The sequence below is a fragment of the Porites lutea genome, chromosome 11 (genome assembly GCF_958299795.1).
Source record: "Porites lutea chromosome 11, jaPorLute2.1, whole genome shotgun sequence".
Lineage (NCBI taxonomy): Eukaryota > Metazoa > Cnidaria > Anthozoa > Scleractinia > Poritidae > Porites > Porites lutea.
The window spans coordinates 18,717,352-18,735,145 of record NC_133211.1 but is presented as its reverse complement, the minus strand read 5'-3'; the positions used below and the strand labels follow the sequence as shown (position 1 = coordinate 18,735,145).

Genomic DNA, 17,794 nt, shown 5'->3' with positions numbered 1-17,794 from the left:
TATTGAATAGTACAGACATGCATGGTCAACCATTCAAATCAAAGAGCAGTTTTCATGGCTATAAAAGGCAATGGGTAAACAAATTAAGTTTTTATGATGCGTCAGTTTTAGAATGTTTTTCTAAACGTAAGTGAACTCTAAGGTTACCATTTTTATTCACCTCAGAATGCCAAATTATTTTTCAAAACGCTGCTAATTTGCTATTTCCGAATCAATCATTTTTGAAAAGTTATTAAGCTTTTCTAACAAGGATCATAATCTTCGAAAATTGGACTTGAAAACCAGATGAAATTAACACCGACAGTCAAAAATATCGCTTTAACATATCGTGTTAAAAGAAGGTATCTGTATTGTACCCACTTTTTGCTTTTATCGGCAGCAAAGATTACTCTTTTTTACCTTGTGAAAAGAATTTCTTCTTATATCCTGATCAACGCGGTTGTGTTTTCCTAACAGCTTTCCTTGTGGTAAACAAAGCTCTATCGACTTTCACTGGTATATTATAAACGAGAGTTTTCGTTCTAATAATAAGTTATCGATATCTTTCACGCAAGTTTTATGTCATTCGGTCGGGAGATGGAATTCTATTTATGTCCGTTGTTCCGTTACGCCTAAATACTTTAGGCTTAAATTAGAACGCATGTTGACAAAGTTAGGAGTGGTATTAACAAACCTTTTTGGTCTCGGAACTCTAGAAAAGACGACAGTAAAACAAAAATGTAATCTGTTACATTCCAAAATCTGGTACACTAACGCGTTACTTCTTAGTAATCAATACTCAACATTTATTATTCAAATATCGATTAAAATGACTCTTTACCTTAATCATCATTCAATGCTGTCAGTTTAACATGATTAAAATTACACCAAAAATTCAGTTCTCATTTTGATCAGTGTCTTTTTGACAAATAAATTTTCATTAGAGTCTACAGTGCCTGTTTCGCTTTAGTGTAATCCCTAGTGATTTTGCGATAACTGTACGGCTAATGAGCTAATCCCGGCTATCTTTTTATGTTCAAGATACCGTGGAAGCAAGACAAAAAAGATTGCCGACAATTTTTAGCTACAATTGTTCAGCCATTGAATTCCTTCTGGTTTTTTCTTTATCCATTTTTGGGGAAATTTCTGTCTTAGATTTGCTTTGTTTTACTGTGTACCTTAGCTTGATTTTTTTTTCTGTGTACATTAGAGACGGTAAAAGAATAACAATCCAGAAACCTCATGCGCAAATCAAAACCACCCACACATTTAAACCGCGTGGGCTTATTTTCGTGTCGAACAAACTCAAATTAGATCCAGAGGTGTTCATCTAGCTTCCGTCTCCCCGGAACAACACGCAGCAACAGACGTCAGCAAAAATGTCTCCGATTCCGAGTCGACGAAAAATTCCGAAACGACGTCGAGCTTTTCATAAATGGTGTAAAGTCTAGGTGATGCATCTTGGGAAGATTCCAACAATTTCCGAACGAGTCGACGACTCTTGGTTCAACAAATAAGGTAATTGTCGGAATTCAACAAGGTTAATTGTTTGGAAACTAGAGGTATTTCTCTACATTTCCGTTAAGGAAACGCTTGAACAAAAATAATTTATGTGTGCCTGGAATGATTGTATAACTTCGCGTATTATTGATCTTATAAACACACACCCCACAAACACACATTCCCTGAAAAATGCTCTTTTTCCGCATGATTTGCTATAAACGGCACTCCCTAATAAGGTTAAAGCCGCAAAGTAATAATTAAAACCTAACGCTCAATGATCCAAGGGGAAAACGGGAAACATTTTTCGGGGGAGGAATCAAGGTCATTCCAATCTATATGTATAGTGTATTGGTGCATTTTTAGCATGATCCTTGAGCATATTGTACACCTGATGAAAAATAGAGCTCTTAAACTACAAAAGCACAATGATAAACATTCCTATGCTCAGGACCACAGGTTTGCTGGACTGATTACATTATTTTGTATAAGAAAAGAGCAAGAGAGTGATGAAGCAGTTTGCTCAGCAGAGAAGAAAAAGAAACAAACAGTTCAGAGTCCATTATAGATGGCTTCGATCTTCATTCTTTTACGTGCGTCTCAAAGAAAGACTTCTTGCGAGTCAGTTAATCCCTTGTCATACTCGTTGGCTTTCAAAAACTCCACAAACTGGCCAACAAATTTGATCTCATGAATTAAGTCATTTTTCTTCAATATCCCTCACAAAATCTTCACGGCAATCATCTATTTTTTGGCAATAACGAAGTATATTTTGCATGACTACTTAGTTGTTAAGAAGCGTTTGCCAAAAACGGAACCGGAATAACATGCATTGAGGATTTTTGCATTACGTTTTTGTATTAGTCTTTGAGTCAAGAACCCAGTGTAGAAATACCCTTGGATGAAGATGCCATACACATTTCCATGCGAATCTCCGAAGCCAAGCCAATACTAAATTTTGGATGATGGTAGCTGGATATTTGATAGGCAGCAAATTGTTCTGCTCTCTACGTGTACTAAAATCCAGGTGTGGAGTACGCGCGGAGGCAGTGTTCGGCAGCGCTGGGCCGAACCGAGTTCATATCACGCACTAAACGTGCTCTCCCGGCCGCCCACGCTCGCATTAGTGTCGTAAAGTGGCCCTCTGGTCTGCTCTCTGCATGTCTGTTGAGCTTTTGTAAATTATGTCATGTTTACATTTTCAACTTAAATCATTTGTTTTTGTCATGTTTGATCCGACCCACATGTCTTCCTGCTATATAATATTGCCTAGGGTATTTAAAATGGTCATTTATTTCGTTGTTTATTTATTTTTATGGCATATCCAAGCAGGATTTTGAACGGTTCTAGGCAGAAAAGTCGTATAAGGGCCTCTTTATATGAGCCCGGTTGACCGGGCTGGCTCGGTTACCGGGATGAATTTTGCCTTGAGTTCATATGAGAAATTTCAGCCCGGTTTCCGAGATGAGAAAAGGTGAAAGATCCTGGGTATGAGTTCTGGCGCCAAAATTTTGGAAACAAAGCAAACATGGCGAAACACAAAAATTTTAACTTTCAGGCCTATCTTAGCATAGGTAACTCTTAAAGCTGTATCACTGCAGTTAAATGGGATGCTTATGATGTGGAAAATACAGCAGGCAATGCAAGACGATGCCATCCGGGCCGCCAGAATTCATCCCGCCGTTCATCCCGGTTAACGGGATGAAGTGTTCATATGGCAAATTTTCCAGCCCGCTTACCGAGATCTCGGTTGGAAAAACCGAGATCTCGGGAACTGAGCCAGCCCGCCCTCTCATATGAACACATCGAAAATTTAACAAAGGATTTAGAGGTGAGGCGAGATCTCGGAAACCGGGCCAGCCCGGTCAACCGGGCTCATATGAAGAGGCCCTAGGTGTTCGTATATAGCAGTTTGTGTCAGCCGTAAAGTAATAAATACGAATTCTGGGAGGTGACGCTTCATCAGACAGAAATATTCTACTGTATCCGCAGTACATAGTATCAAAAAACGACCCGAAAAGTTTATTTTTAGCTACTTCAACATAACAAGGCAAAAAAGAGTTGACATTTATACATCATGATTATCTTCATTTAAAATCTGTTAAAATCTCGTTTAAGTTATCGTTCGCTACCTGTATGTGTCAGCTTGGATTATGCCGGATGATTCCGGCGTTGACCGTAAAATCCCCCGCAAGAGGAAATCCTCGGCTAGACAATGGTGAAGTCGTAATTGTTTTCTAATCTTATCTATAATGGCCAGCGACTGTGTTTTCCATTTCTCGTTCACTCCAAAAAATACCCAAAATCATTCCTCCAAGAATAGTTTTGTCAGTTTTCAAAGAAACAATCTCCACCTTGAAAAAGGTCCGCTATAAGGTACCCCTGAATTTTGTCAAAGGACTTTCCAGTTTAGAGTGGTTTTCGTTTGAGTGTCGTAAAACCAAAACCACAGTAATTACTCTGGCCAATCACATAGGACACAGACAAGACATTGAACCAATCAAAACTCGAAGTAATTACATGTGGCTGACGCAAAGCGCGGGAAAATGCATGCGAGCGCGTCACAATTGGCTTTGGTTTCACTTCTGATTGGATGAAAAGGTGGCGCGAATCTTTTAAGCCAATCGCATCGTGTAGAAAGTGCAAAACCAATTACTTTTCGACACTCAAATGAAAACCGCTCTATACGGGCCAGTCCGGTCAGCAGACGCAAAAGCCTGAACTCACTCTTAGCTCGGCTCTCAAGATGCCTTTATTTTAATGTGAAGAATGCATACTAGGTGATAATTTCACCTTTTATGGCCTCGTTCAACTGTTTTAACCTCGGCGAACTGAATTAAATTTGGTGTCTGAAACAACAGGTGTGCTTTTTGAACTTTGGGTCGGCCAATGTACTTAATAAATTTCAGCGTCTTATCCAGGCCTATTACTTAAAATGTATCTCTATAATCTGCCAATTCAGTAGGGGGCAGCGGGATTTGAAGCGAAGTGCTTGGCAGCGCTAGCGAAGTAATTTCAGAAATTGTCTTTTAGATACAAAGGGAGCTCAGACAATCACGAACGACCACGTGCACTGTAGTTAAAAACGTCACCAAAAAGTGAATTACCCTTCTTTCAAACTTATCGGGTTTTATATTTAGCCTCGCTCAATTTGCCAAATTCACACGATTTTTCCTAGAGTTCAATTCTTATGGACTGTATCCAAGTTACAAAGAAAGGAAAAAAAATTGTCGTCGTGTGTGTCCCACGGGGTGTGTCTACGTTCTCCATAAAAGGTGTCTTTCTGCGGTCGTCCAAGAAATGTACCAGTGATGCACGGCGTGCAGAACCGTTGTTTTGCTTATAAAATCAAATGTTTTTTGACGGTCTCCTCGCCGTCGTCGTGGTTACGTAAGCTTTCTAAGTACAAGTTATGCATTGTCTTAATTTTTGTCTCTTGCTATAGCTTGTTGTCTGGCTGTGGTCTTTTTATCATCATGGTGTCTCCAAAATACTCGCTATTAAAGTCGGTCCTATTTTCTCATGGAGAATCTGAGCTCGTATCAGAGTTCAGTACTGTGAGCCTTTAATTGCCAAGTTCTACGCCTTTTTTGAATCTCATTCCCAGGTCTCCCATGGTCGCATTTTACGGGTAGATCAGAGGATCGAGGACAGCGAAATGACGTCTGGGTACAAGACAACTTTGTATTTCATTTTCAATAGCCTGCACACGCTGACGTCTCTTATGTTTCTGTTTCCGCATACAACAAAGGAAAAAGGAGACGTCTACATTCGGGCTAATTTTTAGAAATCATTGTTCTTTAATTCCATCGTAAGTAGAAGAACTGATAACTATGGTTAAGCAGGATTAATTAACTAAGATATAGTCACTTCTCCCCCAAGCGACCACCCAGGTGGTGGTCGCTCACGAGAATCGACAAACTCGGGCAGTTTGTTCCAAGAAGAGGTCCTGCTACATCTAATTTTTGGAACACTTGATTTTACTGCATGCAATTTCTAAGTTATGCATAAGTATATTTCCCTGTTTTCACCCAAAGTTCTGAGCTCAATGCTCTGAGCGGCGTACAATACATACAGCGAACAGAGACCACATCATGTGTCAAGTGGTCGCATACAAGAGGTTAAAAAAAAAACGGAAATAATAAAACCATCAGGCCAATAAAGTGGTCGCGGTCGCTTATAACAGGTGGTCGCTTACTGGAGGTTCTGATTAAAAGGATTTTACTGGGAAAATTTTGGAGTCTTGGATAAAGGGCTCCTTATGGGAGGTGGTCGCTTACGAGTGGTGGTCGCACACAGAGATTCCACTGTATTACTATGAACTGATCGTTTTGTTTTGGTTTGTTTTTATGAAATAATAACCAAATTATGGTTCTGACTTAAGCAAAGGTTTTTTTTTTTATCGGCTCCTGCTTTACATAAACGTTTACCTCCAGATTACAGTGCAGTCGAACCTCTATATGTTAAACTATTCAGTGTCCACTCTGTATTAAGCAACCAGTCGCCAGAGGCCTGGAAAACTTGTTAATACCGCAAATCCTCTATTAAGCCCCCCACCTCTCAAATAAGCCCCCTACCTCTAATATGGTCCCCCTCATTCAGGGGAAGAAAGTTAATAAGCTTCCCCTCCCCTCCCCTAATTATTTTTCATTAATAAATGATAGACTGTATTAATCAAACACGACTGTAAAACTTCGTGTGAACTAATCTGCGGTGGTTTATTTACCAACTGGAAGTTCGGATTTGATTCTGATCCTCGGCTGAATGACCTAAAACTTTTCGTATTTGAGCTTTTCCACGTTGTATGATAGTTTTTTTTTTTTTTTTAGAACTGTTACCATCGTCGTTTCTAAATTAAATAAGCCCCCCGTCTCAGATAAGCCCCCCCCCCCCCACCCTCCCCCTCAAATGGGCTTGAAATAAATAAGCCTCCCGGGGGACTTAATAAAGGATTTAAGGTATATCACGCCAAGGAGAACCTCTAGGTATGAAACGGCCACCTTCGTGTCATCCCCGCCCAAAGAACTGATTTATTATGTGTTGTTTTATACCTCTTTCAAATGACGGGCTTGAAGTGTCTATTGTGCCTTTTTAGAATGTTGATGACGGTGAAATGCAAAAATTAAGTGAAAAATAGAAAGTTTCAGTATATTTGAAACAAAATTATTACAATTTGGAGTGAAAGGCAATTATTATGTTACTATAGATTGCGTCGGTTTTGTTTTTGGTGACCTTCTATTGGGCACTCAGTTTTAAATTTCCCTTAGCGAGTCACTTTAATCTATAAAGGTTTGAATGTAATTTGAGGATTTATCTTAAGCTTACCTTCTTCAAAACTCCTTCGATCAAATGATGTAAAGTAAAACGGGAGGGTAGGACCGAAACTCAGTGAACCGATGTTAAAAGATTTTAAAAAAATATGCTCGCAACTACAGCTTTATACTTTTACAACTTCCTACTATTTTAAGCCTTCCTTTCAGTGTTATGCGGAACTTCAAAGTTTCAGTTTCCTTTTTAGAATGTTGATGACGGTGAAATGCAAAAATTAAGTGAAAAACAGAAAGTTTCAGTATATTTGAAACAAAATTATTACAATTTGGAGTGAAAGGCAATTATTATGTTACTATAGATTGCGTCGGTTTTGTTTTCGGTGACCTTCTATTGGGCACTCAGTTTTAAATTTCCCTTAGCGAGTCAATTTAATCTATAAAGGTTTGAATGTAATTTGAGGATTTATCTTAAGCTTACCTTCTTCAAAACTCCTTCGATCAAATGATGTAAAGTAGAACGGGAGGGTAGGACCGAAACTCCGTGAACCGATGTTAAAAGATTTAAAAAAATATGCTCGCAACTACAGCTTTATACTTTTACAACTTCCTGCTATTTTAAGCCTTCCTTTCAGTGTTATGCGGAACTTCAAAGTTTCAGTGCCTCGCTTGAACTTGTATTGCCAGCCAAATATGTAAGATCTGATCCTTTCTTGTTAACAACCTTATTTGGCATTGTTTGGGTGGGTTGTGGTGGGAAAAGAAGGTGGCCACCGCATCTTAACCTCAAAATAGCCAAGAGAATTGTACGAATCCAGCTCTTTGATGTCCACAATACTTCGAATATTTTCATTAGTAAACTCGGCACAAGTCCATGATTCAAGAAACGTGCTGTAGATGTAATCCGTACTGTTCTTTCTTTTTTTTCTTCCTTTTTTTCATTTTTAAGTTTTTGTTGCTGTTGTTGTTGGTTTTGTTTCCATTGTTACCTGCCTTTACATGGTCGTTAACAGTTGACGATACGTTAATCACTGTTTACTTTACGTCACCCCATATAGTATTTACGTATTTCCTACCAATTACCTGCTAATTACGGTAGCTCTTTTCCACAGAGAGCTAAATTCATCATAATGTAGAGTAAAAAAAGTTCATCTTCTCCATATTTATCCAAATAACTATCTATATAACTTTAGTTGCTTACGATAAACATCCCAGGAATGTGACGAATGCATCGTGTTTATAATAACAAATACCCCCGGTAATAATAATAAAACAAAACTGAATGCTGGGCAGGCACTACGGCAAAGGGCTGATTTATTTTAGGCCAATATTGCGGCTAACAAAATTAGCCTTCCTTAGGGCCAGAGCTAAACCGAGAGAAAATGTCCTTTAACGGCTCCAAAAATTAAGGTGTACAGTGACACAATCTATTCTGATGGATTTTTGTGCCAAGTAAGGAAGTGAAAGATCAAGATAGAGAAATGCAAAAGTATTCAGTAATTTTCTGGCCCAGTTGTATTCCCGTTAAGAGACTTTTCCCCTCAATAATTATAAATTGAACCTCTTCCAGTTCAGCAAGGAAATGGGATGTGATTTTGTTTCAGCCCAATTACCAAATACCCTGGTTTCTTGTACGCCATTTCAGTACGTCAAGGCCAGGAGCCAAGAAACCTTTGTTTGTAGGTAAGAAATTTCGGAATTTGGTGAAAAAAAGGTATTGATATAAAGACGAAGCCACATTCAAGACACAAGATAGCTTATTAAAGTGCAAAAAATGTTTTAGCAGGAATGATCGACACCGTTATAAGTTGTGAGGAAATTATATTTTTGCTTTTGGATCAGACAAATAGGGTTTATCTATTATATTTTGGACGTTATGGAATTAATAAAATATTCTACGCAAAGGGGTACAGATACAGTCCATTCATCCACATTGCTTACTATTTTCTTTATTGTTTTAACGTATATAACAACTAAAGTTGTCCATAAATATTTCAACTTAGCATTTCCTGCGTTTTATGCGACGCACGTTTATGACTAAATAAACTGCTCCAGGCAGAAATAACTAAGTATCCTGTATATCAGGGGACCAAGCAAGCAATCCAAAGTGTGCAGCTGTCATTTCAGAGGTGGAAAGAAATCTGCAGGGCCGGAAATTTTCAAGTAAAATGCTGGTAAACTATTCCGCTCGCAAAAAACTCCTCCGAAAAAGAAAAAGAAACCCAAATCATTGGTTAATAAGTTACCGACTATTAAAGATACCATGGCCATCATTAATGCCAAATCTGCAGAATCTTCAGATACATGGAACGAAAGATCCTCAACTCCAACTGAGCAAATAATCTTAGGGGCAGAATTAAACGTAGCAAAGCAGGAGCTGAACTATCACCAGGACACCATGCAGTATGAGAAAAAACATTACTCTGTTTCAATCTTGAGTTCTGAAGTAATCAGAATGGAAACTGGTTTACCAACAAAGGAGATTTTCACAATTGTAGTAACTACCTTGTTACCAGTTAAAAACAAATAGAAATAAATGATGTGTATTCGCGCCCTTCAATGACGTCAAGAAACTGAAGTGAATCTATATTAAATAGCTACAATATTTCAGACACTGATATTGTTCTTTGGTTTGTATCAAATCTATCGAGTTGTCTTTGTCGCAAACGATATTACTGACTTTTCTATATCTAGCTTCCGGATCATGCCCTCTATATTTATCTCGGTCTGTGTCTCTCGCGGGAAGAAGGGCGTTCTTTTCCCGCTTTCTTGAAAAGAAAAAAAGGGAGTGGGGGGGCCTTACATGGAAGAGGGATATTTCGCGAGACACAAAGAAGGACCACATGTAGCCAAAGCTCGAAATATACGAAGTATGGTCCATGGGCCGATTTATGGCCGTTTTATGGGTTGTACTGTAAAAGGTTAACCCGGAGAGAAAACCGTTTACAGCACAACCTATAAAACGGCCATATGTAAATCTGCTCATGGACCACACAGGTGAGACGTAACACATTTTATGTAAGGTAAGCTGTTTTTTTTATTGAAATCCTTTCATTTTTGTAGGTTGGAGAAACAATAGGTTTTTTTCCCATACAAATCCTTACCTTTACGTCACTCTCTTTAGTGTTTACGTATTTCCTACTAATTACATGCTATGCAGCCCTTTTCCAAAGATCTAAATGATTATCATATAGGGCAAAAGATGTTTTCTATATCCATAATTATCCATATAACTCAGTATCTTGTGGATTGCTTACCATAAACATCCGGAATATGATGAATGCGTAGGAATCGTGGTTTCAGGGTCGTTGCATATATCAAAAATTAAATAAACGATACAAAAGGTACAGTGGATCTTCAAGAAACCCTTGAGGGACTCTCTAGACGTAGCAAAATCTTTACTGACGCTTATTTTTGACAAAGTATTAAAATAGCTGGAAGATCAAGTAATTTAAGATGAAATTGAGATACATTTTCCTTCCAAACCGCTGATTAGATCGATAGTCGTAGCCTCCTAAGTGGGCATTACGGTTGGTTTTTGGGAGAAATGATGTTGATTTGGGAAGGATCGGTAATAGAAAGTTAGGGTAGAAAAGGTATACACATAAACCAGTTAGTCCGCTAATGGGATCAGAGGCACCTTGTTGTGGTGGTGGACTAAATGGTAATTGTCAGACTAATTATTCACTTCATAACTGTATTTGAATTTTTAACAACCCGCAAATCCAATATATTTCCATTTCCCAAAAATTTTAAACATCTCCCTCCCTAAATTTAATACATTAAAAACGTCCGAAAAATCATCCAAAAAATTAAAAATAGTTATGGAATTAAGGACTGTAATTTAGTCGAGTCATTTTTGGACTGAATGAAATCTTGGCTAGATACTTAAGAAAAAGGTGGAAATCACTGCTTTTAACCGCTCTGCTCCCTAAATATTCGTGTAGTGAACGTGTAAATTAGCTTGGGGAGATCTTTTGAAGGCTTGGTCTTAGAAGACCAACAAAAAGCTGCGTTCTGTTTCACAAAATTAAAGCGGCTGTAGTCTTACACTTTTGCTGGGCAGATAATGCTTTGCAGAACTATCCAGGAATTTGATGGGCCCGTTCACTTCCCCATTCAAAGAGTTTTTCTCTCCGGCAACTTCAAATTGACCTCTTTCAGACAGTTTACATTAAGGGAAATATTATATGTTTTGAGCCTCTTTCGGGCGAACTACTATACGTCACTCTTTCTTGTACGTCATGTTTGTACGTCATGACTTGGGGCCCAGAGGTTGTGCTACGTCAGCTTTTTCGTAATTTCTTCTTTGGGGGGGGGGGGGGGGGGAGGGGCTTTTATAAAAGACAAAGACACATTCAAGTAAGAATACTGACAAGATAGCTTCAGTATTAAAATGCCCAGAATTGTTTTAGCATAAATGATCGACATGGTTATCAATAGTTCGGAAAATATTTTCTACCTTTGGGACTGACGAATAGGATTTGTTTATTATATTTTGGAACCTTATAAAGGTCTATATAATATCTCATAAGTAGTAAAATGTCTTTCTTTGATGACAGCAGAACAGATACATTCCATTCATAGATCATATTGCTCTCTTTATTCTCAATATTATTTTCAACGTATACAACAACTAAAGTTGTCAATAAATATTTGAACTAAGTTGTCAATAAATATTTCAACTTTGATAATTCCTGCATTTTATGCCACAAGGTTACGACGTAAGGGCCTGCTCCAAGCATAAATAAATAGGTGTCTTGGTAACTGTCATGTTACTAAATGAATTAATAAATATGAAATGAATAAATGATGTACATTTGTGCTGACTTAAACGACTTCATAAAACTGAAGTGAAGCTATAATTAGCTATACAATAAATATAGAGACTGATATTGTTATGAGGTTTGAATAAAAAATATATCTGAATTATTTTGGTAGCAAACGATTTTAATGATATCCTATCCCGGACTCGAGTCAGTTAAACGTTAGTGGTACTAAATTTGGCAAAAAATGAGACATAAATTTCTCGATTTTTCAAAATATTTATCTTAAAGGGATGTAACGTCCGCGAAAGTTGAGAATCCTTTCAGTCCCACTTTAGTTTTTGAAAAGTTTAAATCAATACTTATTGATAAATAACAGTCAAATCCTTCTTAACGTTGGACACATTATATTCAATGCACATTTTAAAAAGGTAATTCAAGGGTTTCTCGTAGTTAAATTTTGCGTCGCTAAGTTTCGCGTCAACCTAAGTTTCGCGGTTTTATTTTTTGTGAAATCGCGACAATTAGTAACGAGAAGTTTATAATCGGGGCTAACAAATCCGTGTGACGATATATTTGCATTTTTCGATCACAAGTGTTTTTAGAGAAAATTTGTTCTCTGTATTTGTTTAAGGACGTGGAGGCAAGGCAATTTTGATCTTTTTTTCTTTTTTTTTTTCTCTGAATCACGTCTCTTCCGAGTGGACTAGCGGCTTTATTGTAATTATAACTATAAAGTACAAGCTGTCTAAAAACTACACATCACTGATTGCCGCCATGTTCCTCTCTCCTGTCTGTGTGGGTGGATCTGTCATGACTACTACACTGCTGGATTGACTGAAGATGTCTTCTCTTGAATCTTCAATGTTTGAACGACTTCCAGTTATAGTTACTGTAAGAGAAAAAATGTTAAGAAACCTGTAAATTGTGAAAGCTTTGGCTCATCTACGAACTAACTTTCTCCGCTAATATATTATATATATAATATAATATTTATTTGATATAAACGAGATAGATTTTAATATTCGAGGGTCGTAAATTCAGACCTATTTCTTTGACCAATCCTAATGTGCGCAGACGCAATCGTAAGCGCGGGAAAACGTATGCGAGGTGAGGATCGGGTGGCGAAGTGGCGCGAGCCGATTTTTCAGCCAATAGAGAGATTTAGAGTCACGTTTACGCCAAACGGCAAACGTGAATCTGTACCATATGACCAAGTTTTCCCCTTAATTGTGTTTACTATTAATTCTACATAAAAAAAGCGTGGTTTCTCGCCAGTTTTATCCAAAGGAATTGTTCTGGACAGTTTTTATGTGCTTAAGTTTTCTATTTTGAGAAATTCTCACCTTGAATCTGACAAACAAAGCCAAGTGAAGCCAACGCAATCGCAAAATTGCAGTTGATATTTTAGGCTATTCATTATTTTATCGTGGTTTCAATTTGTTTGGATAATTGCTTGAGCTTTGGTATACGAAAAGGATATTGCTATAAAGTGATCAGACAAATTACCTTTATCTGCCGAACAACTTCTCGTTAGACGGTAAATTAGACCAGCTTTCTTGCGGTAAAGGATGGCATCAAACACCAAATACATGAGTACAAACTGTCCTAAGAAAAGGCCGATGTAAAATTCCTGAGGAAATCCACCTGAGAAAAAGAAAACAACAGGAACTGATTTAATTATTAATATATTGCTTCTGATTATAAAAAGTATTTTTTGCTATCAAAATAGCTCGAATTTATAGCCGGGACTTAATGGAGCCGAAACTAATCGTGGAACTGAAAACATCTTAGGTATCCTGCCGATGAACAGTGGTGACTTACAGATATTTCCAGCAACAACAATTTGCTCCGTACAAGGGTGGGGCACTTCCTAAGAAAAGAATCACGGAATGGTTTGAGCTGGTAACGTTCATTGGGTCAGTACAAGGTGATTTCATAGCTCATTCCAGGTACCTTGATAGGTGACTTTTGCAAAACATTCTTACCTTTCTGTGTGGGTTTAGTAGAGGATACTTTGTCCGTTTCTGGTTCCGGTATCGTGCTGGTACACATACATGTTTCTTCGTCTACAGAGTTTTGCATTTTTGTGCAGTTCCTAATTCTCTCTTCCGTGCAAACACACCCACACTTTTCTAAGCTCCAAACCTGAAAACACACAAGTTATACAAGACTCAGTTAGTTATACCATTTTCCTGGCGTAAATAAAAATCACTCACTTCGAATCTTGTTGACAAGAATCTCTTGCGGTGAACGAAAGACAACGTATACCATTTCCTAGCCGAGAAGCATAAAGGTGATACTACACTAGACGATTCGCAACGACGATTTTAGCACAACACAGCGCTACAATGTTGGAACAATGTTATAACCATCCGAAACAATGTCGCAACAATGTTGCAACGCTGTGTTCCGCTAAAAATCGTCGTTGCGAATCGTCTCGTGTAACATCACCTTAACAGTGTTAAGATCCGGTAACGTAAGTAGCTCGATAAAAGGCGACACTGACGCAAATTACAGAGTGATCATACCTTATTTGGTGGACATATTTCTGGCTGCTTATTACAGACACATCTGCAGTCATTTTTACTCCTGACGAGCCCATTCCCACAAGGCTTTGGTGGCTTATCACCATATTTACACCTGCATTGGCAAAGGTCTGGTTTCCAGTCCTCCCAAGTCGGGTCACACTGGCTTGGACTCAAGGTGCAGTCACATCCACAGCTAGTGTGGTTCTGCATGATAATTTTCGTCCATCTTTGTGTCCCAACTACTTGCACCGTAACAGGGACCTCAGTATACTGTGTTGGCACGCATGACCGAACTGAAGGCTGAATCTTGTCACAGGATCCACCGCACCTATGCAGATTGATGAAGTACGGAAAGAACTTGTAGTCTGGCTTGTCGATGGCTACTAGTGTAGGACGCGGTCTGCAATATTCATTTTTAACATGGACTATATATAAAGAGAAGAAAAATTCACTTCGTTATATAACTGTTTTTTTCCATTTGAACCCCTTTCGAAATTGACAGTGTACTCTTTTGTATGTCGGTTTGACAAAGTCGAGACAAAGGTAGTGGCTAACGCAAACCTTGCGTAAGACGTCAGTACTTTTTAGCGTAACTTAACTGACGACCAAAAAAACTTCACTTTAGAATCATAGTTTTAATTCCTTATTCAAAGAAGTGCCTGACAAGGTAATTTTGTACAGTAGCGGACAATCGATAGTAGTCGTGAATAGTCACATGATACGATTCAGGCACCAAGGTAAAAATTTCGAACAGTTTCACACAGTGTTAACTCCAGAGGAAAAACTGAGGTTTAAATAATAGGTGTTAAATGAGCTGAGGTTTTGATTCATAGTATACCAGGAACTCTAAGTGAATGACAGAGAAAGGAAGAAAAATACCTGAATTTCCCAGTATGGGAAGGAGAAGAATCAAAGCAAAAATTCTCTGCATGTTTCGTTCTCTTCTTTCTTTGATTATGATAATTCGCAAAATGGCTGCAATAAGTAAGAGTACTACTAATTAGACCGCACTCAAAATATTAACTCAGTCAATCACCGGCTTTGCTCTTAGTGATAGCACCATCGCCGGTTCTTTGCTGAATTGATATGACTATAAAAGATGCTTTAAGTCTACTTAATTTGATATTCTTTTAATTGACTTATGGGATAATGGTTTCAATAAGTTTAACTTACCTGATATGATATGCTTTTTTTAAAAAAGTTCGTTTTCCTTCTTTTGGATCCTTACTTGTCTAGTTGTTCCTCAGTTTGACTAAGCATCGGTCCACGATGTTCTTTATAACAGCTCAAGAACCGAGCTGAAGTTATGACAACGGATATCCTCTCCTGCTGTCACATTCCCAGACGAGCTACGCCACACGTATCACTCGAACCTTCCCGACCTCATCCCAGAAGACTCTGGAATGTTTAAAAGAACTCAAAGGCTTAACTGGATCCAAAAACCGGTTCAACTCTTGCAAAAACTTGCATTTTACTAGCCTTGCAGTTATCAGTGTGATGCTGGCGTAGTAAGACTTCAACCGCACCAATTTCTGCCCACAATCACTTAGGGCGATTTTAGTAATTTCGTCCGGAATTACGGTGGTAAGTGAGGTAAACGGAGGTAAACGAATTTATCACGCAGTTTGTTCGCAGGAAAAAGGAAGTGGCCACACAAATTCTTTGCAAGCTACATTGTAGCTGAGTCATAAGCAGTTACTGCAAAAAACTAAAATAAAACAAAGGGAAATGACATGAAAGCACTGTAACTTTTTCCTGTAATCCTGTAGATCATTGTAACTAAATCCAAAATCGAAATAAGATACAAATATCACTAGCTCAAGCAGTCAAAAATTGCGCAATATGAAACCCTTGAATCAGAGAAAAATAAACATTGGGTGTTTGGGATATCGATGTTTTTGTGTATCCACCAAAAATTCCTTTCCAAGTTTAGTGGGCGAAAAAAAATACGTGAATCTACTTATGTTGCACGCTTTCCGATAAAGGTGTCTCATGTACTGAACATAGTAACAGATTGCATGTAGTCAACGCAACTCTTCCGTGGAAACAGCAAAAACTAAAAAAAAGAAAAAGAAAAAAACAAAGAAAATGTGTGAAACATGCAACTGTTTTGCAAACACTAAATGCACGCGCCATTTCAGTACTAATCTGTAAACCTGAAGAAGGCTGGTATAGCCAGCCGAAATATTCTAGTGTTATGAAAAATAATACACGTTTTTCTGATCAGCTTTGCAGTAATCTTTGGACTTCTCGTTTTTGGTTCAATACTAATGCCTGCCTTTATTTGCTCTCAAAATGTTTTCTCGATAACCAGCGGTCTGTGAAAATGTTTGCGTTTCTTTCAAGCTGTGATTCAAGTGTCTCCGTTTTGGTTTGTTTTCGTTTTTAACTTCCTTTCTTCCGATCCGATCCTTCGGCTCGCCTATTTAACAAGGGCGCGGTGATAAGTGCCCCAAATTGACGTCACGGGATGCAGAGGGTAGCGCAGGGGTCAGTTATATTTGGCAGTACTGTCCAAATTAATTTTAGCCGATAGCCGACGCAGAGGTTTGAGGGGGCGTCGTTGAATTTATGTTGCGCGAAGTGAGTGCAGGCGCGAAAACCGAAAAAAAGGGCCAAATTTTAAGCCTTTATACTTTACGCTTTTGTTTCTCCACTAATATGCTCCACGTTAATCCTCCATTTTTCCTACTAAAATGCTCGGTAGTCCCCCAAAAAGTTACTTAAATGCTCGACAATGATCATCATATAGATTCAATTTTTAAAGCAAGGACGAGCTTACAAAAAAGAAGGACCGGATCCTATAGCTACATGTAATAAAGGATCTAATCAGCATAATGAGGCCTTTTTTTAAAATTATTTCTAAACATTTCAAGTAATATATCAAACATGAGATGCAGTGTTTCATCACCAGATGAAACACCGAGAAGAGAGTTGAAAATACGACGCGCAGCGGAGTATTTTTGACGAACTTCGAGGTGTTTCATCTGGTGATGAAACACTGTGTCGAATGTTTGATATTTCTTCTCAAACAAAATCATTTTTGAAGGAGAAATTAAGGATGCAAATACTAAGCAGTGTTTCATCCGATTTCCAAACACTCATTAAACATTAATTTCCTTTGTATTTTCTTAATGAATTATTAATGAGTTTGAGAAGGGAGGCGTAAGGCTAACAACTGAATGTATAAGTGGTATGACAACAATGTATACAAATAAATAGTTTCAATATAGAGTGGTTTTCGTTTGAGTGTCGTAAAACCAAAACCAAAGTAATTACTCTGGCCAATCACATAGGACACAGACAATACATTGAACCAATCAAAACTCGAAGTAATTACATGTGGCTGACGCAAAGCGCGGGAAAATGCATGCGAGCGCGTCACAATTGGCTTTGGTTTTACTTCTGATTGGATGAAAGAGTGGCGCGAATCTTTTAAGCCAATCGCATCGTGTAGAAAGTGCAAAACCAATTACTTTTCGATACTCAAATGAAAACCGCTCTAGCAAAAAGATCATCTACAAGGTTGTATTAAGGTAAAATTTGAATATATTTTTTTGAATTATTTTTAAAGTCGTCCTATCTCTTCAAAAATGTTTCCATTTTTCTTTTCTGTGAAAAAAAAAATTTCCGGGAAAATGCCACTAAAATGCTCGAATAACGCTTAATGCTTCACTAAAATGTTCAAATAAATGCTAGTATTATATAATCGGTACAAAGGCCCACCAAATTTTGCGCCCACTCACTCTCG

At 38.0% G+C, this 17,794-nt stretch overlaps 1 protein-coding gene across 1 annotated transcript; it reads right to left on the bottom strand.

Annotated features, from left to right (window-relative positions):
• Positions 1 to 11,321: 11,321 nt before the first annotated feature.
• Positions 11,322 to 15,997, bottom strand: LOC140952774 (uncharacterized). Its single transcript, XM_073402220.1, has 6 exons — positions 15,217 to 15,997; positions 14,923 to 15,018; positions 14,044 to 14,468; positions 13,501 to 13,660; positions 13,022 to 13,159; positions 11,322 to 12,404 (listed from the first exon to the last, which is right to left on the bottom strand). The coding sequence occupies exons 2-6, from the start codon at positions 14,972 to 14,974 to the stop codon at positions 12,268 to 12,270; spliced, it is 912 nt and encodes a 303-aa protein (XP_073258321.1). The 5' UTR covers positions 14,975 to 15,018; positions 15,217 to 15,997; the 3' UTR covers positions 11,322 to 12,267.
• Between the last annotated feature and the right edge of the window lie 1,797 nt (positions 15,998 to 17,794).